The 4,704-nt window shown below is 53.9% G+C and overlaps 2 protein-coding genes across 2 annotated transcripts in view; one reads left to right on the forward strand and one right to left on the reverse strand.

The window, feature by feature from the left end:
- Positions 1-1,282, forward strand: part of Capns1 (calpain small subunit 1) — a 9,412-nt gene extending 8,130 nt beyond the window's left edge. The window contains exons 10-11 of the mRNA XM_028787597.1: positions 480-538; positions 664-1,282. Coding sequence (XP_028643430.1) covers positions 480-538; positions 664-690 — 86 coding nt within the window. The 3' untranslated portion in view covers positions 691-1,282. The remainder of the gene's footprint in view (positions 1-479; positions 539-663) is intronic.
- Positions 1,283-2,795: 1,513 nt separating this feature from the next.
- On the reverse strand, positions 2,796-4,455 carry LOC114639000 (cytochrome c oxidase subunit 7A1, mitochondrial). The gene is made up of 4 exons (XM_028787640.1): positions 4,382-4,455; positions 3,481-3,567; positions 3,295-3,379; positions 2,796-2,906 (listed from the first exon to the last, which is right to left on the reverse strand). Exons 1-4 carry the CDS (start codon positions 4,397-4,399, stop codon positions 2,851-2,853), a joined length of 246 nt encoding a protein of 81 aa, XP_028643473.1. The 5' UTR covers positions 4,400-4,455; the 3' UTR covers positions 2,796-2,850.
- Positions 4,456-4,704: the final 249 nt, after the last annotated feature.

Here is a 4,704-nt window from a genome sequence, read left to right on the forward strand (position 1 = left end):
TCCTCCTCCTCCTCTCCCTCCTCCTCTTCCTCCTCCTCCTCCCCTTCTTTTTCCTCCTCCCCCTCTTCTTCCTCCTCCTCCCCTTCCTCCTCCTCCTCCTCCTCCCCTATTATTACTGAGAATCAATCTTGTGTAGCCTGACTAGCCTTGAACTCTCACATGTAGCCAAGAGAAATACTGAACTCAAGGTCTCCCTACCCTAACCCACCTCGTGCTGGGATTACACGTATCACCACCACATGCCTGTGGAGTGCTAACCCTCATCACCAACAACATCATTATCCTATAGCCAGTCATGGTGGCCCGTGCCTTTGATCCCAGCACTCTGGAGGCAGAAGCAGGGGGCTCTTCTGAGGCCAATCAAAGGGTACTTAGTGAGACCCTGTCTAAAAACAAAGCAGAGTAAAATGGCAACAGAAAGGGAATGGTTATATTATTGTTCGAGAACCATCTAAGCCCTCCCTTCCTTTCTCCTCTAGGTGCTTTCAAAGCTCTTGACAAAAATGGCACCGGACAGATTCAAGTGAACATCCAGGAGGTGAGAGGGCTTCTCATGGGGGTGGTGCTCCGCTGTGAGGTCCAGCCCTTACCGTGCCCAGCAGGCCCTGGGCGAGGTGTCTGGTTCTTCTGGGTCCTTTGCTCATCTGTGCTTTCCTCTTCCAGTGGCTGCAGCTGACTATGTACTCGTGAGTGGGAGTCGCAGACCTGTCTCCTCAGCTCACTCTGTCCCCTCAGCTCACTCTGGAGCCACCTTGAACCCTGACCCTGACTGCAGCCACATTTTTCATGGTCATGTCCTGCTACCCAGAGGCCTTTCTTCTCCCTGTCCTGCTACCCAGCTTCCCAGTCAGCAGTCAGAGCTCAACATGCCCCAGCTTGCCGTACCCTGAGTTACCCCTGGCTCTGAGATGAGCTAGCTCGATCTGCTGAAGGGTCACCCCACCCCAGCACACCCAATCCACACCCTCCGCTACCTCCATCCTGTCCTTGTGCCAAGCCTAACACTCCTTGTCGCCTCCGTGTCCCGAGGGCCCTGTCTTAGTTCTGGGAGGATCGCACCTGTCCCTACACACCCTGTTACACACACAGTTACCTCCCAGGCAGCCAAATGAACTCCAGGCCAGGGCAGGTCCACACACCCTAGTGCCTATGCCTGCCCTGTGCTCTCCCTGCACAACTGTCAGGCCCGGGAGGAAATAAACTGTCTCCACTTGCCGCTTTCTTTGGACCCTGAGGGCTGAGAGGTGACGTGGAGTCCAGGCAGGAGACACCGTGAATTCTATAGAGTCACATGGTTATTTATTTAATGTGTATGTATAGAATGTGCATCTGTATACATACACTATGTATGTGCCACCCTCTGGGACTGGAGGTACGGGGGGGGGGGGGTCACGAGTCACCACTGGGATGCTGGGACCCGATTCCCGATCCTCTGCAATAGCAGCAAGTCCCGTCCCTCCAGTGCCACAGGTGGTCTGGGGCGCCAGTCACTGGGGCTGGATCTGTGTATTCTCTGCTCCGTAACTTTTTTCTCTCAGACTCGGTTCCAAGTTGAGGCTCAGCCGGGTTTTGCGGGGCTTCACCTGGATCCCATGCAGGCTGAGAATGGGACTCGGAATCCCCAGTGGTCCGCTTCCCAAGCTGTTCAGAGAACACCGTGACCCTCTGTCCCTCGGGGTCATGCTTGTTCCGAGCTTCGGTCTTTTAGGTCCTCCAACTGGTTCACTGATTGGTGCTGAGAATGGAACCCAGGGCTTTCACACGTGCGCGTGTTCTCACACACACCCACACACCATACATTCTCTCTCTCTCTCTCTCTCTCACACACACACACACACACTATACATTCTCTTTCCTTCTTTCCCTCTCTGTCACATACACACACACACTCACACACCATATCCCACACCCACCATACACTCTTACACTCACATATACACCCCCAATACCACTCACACATACACACACCACACCCCCACTCACTTACACCACAAACACACCATACACTCTCACACTCACATACACACTCCCCAACACCACATAGTCACACACTCACAGAAACACATGAGACACATTCACCACACTCACACATGACACACTCACACACATTCTCTCTTTCACACACACTCAGACACCACACACAGTTACCACACACACATACTATACACTCTCAGAGATATACACACACACTACATACACTCACAGGCTCACACACAGCCTCACACACACATGCTCACACACTCACCCCCTCACACACACTTGCTCACACACTCACCCCCTCACACACACATGCTCACACACTCACCCCCTCACACACACATGCTTACACACTCACCCCCTCATACACACATGCTCACACACTCACCCCCTCTCACACTCATTCTCTGGTAGAGTCTGTGCTCTTTCACTCAGCTCTGTCACCAGCGAGCTTCCGTCTTGGCACCAATCTTTGTCCTTGGTTCATAGGTCACGGTCAGCATCTTTCCTTTTTGCCAGAGTCTGTCTGTAATACAGCCATGGCTACCCTGGAACTAGCCCCTCGCCTTTCCTCCCCTTTGGGCCTCTGCAAGGGGAGGGGTTCCATTCCAGATTATAACACCCTTGCTCCATTCCCATCACCACCTGAGGTCCTCCGCCCTGACATCCCCCACCCCCACAGGCACCTATAAAGAAGATTGTCCTAGGGACAGTGCTGGTCCAGCATCAGGAACCAAGATCTGGGGTAACTTGCTTTCCACTGAGAAAACAGCCCAGATTGTGGGAAGGTGCGTTAGGACACAGACACACAGGCTGGGTTGGGTTCTCAAGAGATTAGCATATTTATTGTCAAAGTCCTTGAGCTTCTTGGTGTCACTTCTTGTGGGGGAAGGAGGCCCAGCCCAAGCAGTATAAAGAGTAAGCAGTGCCTAGGAAGGAGGAGTTGGATATCAAATGAGACCCTAATTACCTCTCAACCTCCTGCAAGGCCTCTAAAAGCCCCTCCTTAGGTTCCCCCAGCTCTTAATCAGCTGTCAACTTCCTCCCAAACTGAATTCCTCCGGGGGGAATCCCCACCTCCACAAGCTCGGATTTGGGTCAGGTCAGGAGCTTGTTCTGGGCTGGGGTGGGGATTACCGATTTCTAGTCCCCGCTTCCTCAGGGCTGTAGGTAACCCATTGCTCCCTTCCTAAGCACTAGTGGGTCCTCAGACCTTGTCAGCTTAGGCCCCACCCCTTCTGAAGCACCAACCAACCCGATCCTGGCTATTCCTACAACCGGAGCGAGCCAGTGGGGCCCCCCCCCCCCCGCACTCACCCCCCAGCGTCAGTGTCATGGTCAGTCTGTACAGGATGTTGTCCATTCCCCCGCCCTTCAAGTGGACTGGCAGGTCATTGTCGGCCTGAGTTTGAGGGATGAGAACAGGGTTGCCGGCTCCTGCACAGACCTCCACCTGTCCTGACACCCCCACCCCTCGTTGGGTCCAGAGATTGTCCCGCCTACCTGGAAGAGCTTCTGCTTCTCTGCCACGCGGTTTTCTAAGAGGCTCCTGGGAGATGAGCTAAAAGACCGGACCAGAGCCTGGGAGACCTGGAGGGATAGGACATGGTAGCACCTGGAGATCTGCCCTCATACGGACCCGGCAGGAAGGGGGCGCTTTGCGATCAGGATGTGGGGACTGTGTTTCTGGTGAACAGCTAGGCAAGATAGTCACCAGTGAGAGTGTGTATATGGGGGGGGGGGGAAGGGATTCAGTAAGAGATTGGTGGAGGCCTATAATCCCAGCCCAGCATTCAAGAGGAAAGCAGGAGTTCGAGGCCAGCCTGGGCTACTTGGTAAGCATTTAGAAAATGAGGGGAGGTGTCACACGTATATTACAGTTGGGAGGTGGTGGCAGGAGAATCGGCAGGTCAAGGACATATTCATCTGCATAGCAAGTTAGAGGCTAGCCTGAGCGACATGGGACTCTGTGTCAAAACAGCAACAACAAAATGGAGATGGGGAATCGGTCCCTAGATGCTACAGGTTGGAGCTCTGCAGGCTTCAAGAGGATCCCGGAGACTCTCCAGTTGAGAACGTGAAATAGGTGTTTCAGGACTGAAAGAGGGGGCTGGATTAATACGAGAAAATCGGGTTCCAGGGATGGCAAGACTGGCTTGGAAGTTCCATGAGAGCTGGTATTAGGGCTGGGATGTTAAGGGGGACTCGGGTAAACGGAGGTTCAAACCCAGGGCTCTGGACCATGGTAAGGATACTGCTGTCTGGAAGCTCAGGCTGTCGGGGAGGAAGTCCCAGAATCTGAAGGGTGAACCTGTTCCAAGACTCCGGATCCTGGCATCTTTAGGGTAGGCATGTGGGTTGTGGGGTCCCCTCCACCCCGACACAGCCTTTGGGGGGGCCTCACCTTACGTAAGGCCCTCATTTTGCGTCCTCAGCAGCTCGAGTCACCTCCCCTCTTTGCCCAAGGACGTGCAGCACTTTACCCTAAGGGAATCCCAAACCACGCCCACTCTCTGCCTGATGGAGGCGTGGCTAAATGATATTTATCCAATAGGGTCAGAGAGAAAGTGTTCCAACTTGTCAGTCATCGGTTTCCGCATTTGGGTTGACCCCATCGGAATATGTGTTTGCGGAGACGGTGGCTCAGGGGACCTGCCATTCCTTGGCTGTTATCTAGGGTTACCCTGCTTGGTATCCAGAAGCCAGTGAGAGCAGAAATAACCGAGT

The sequence above is a fragment of the Grammomys surdaster genome, unplaced genomic scaffold (genome assembly GCF_004785775.1).
Source record: "Grammomys surdaster isolate TR1022 unplaced genomic scaffold, NIH_TR_1.0 125671, whole genome shotgun sequence".
NCBI lineage: Eukaryota > Metazoa > Chordata > Mammalia > Rodentia > Muridae > Grammomys > Grammomys surdaster.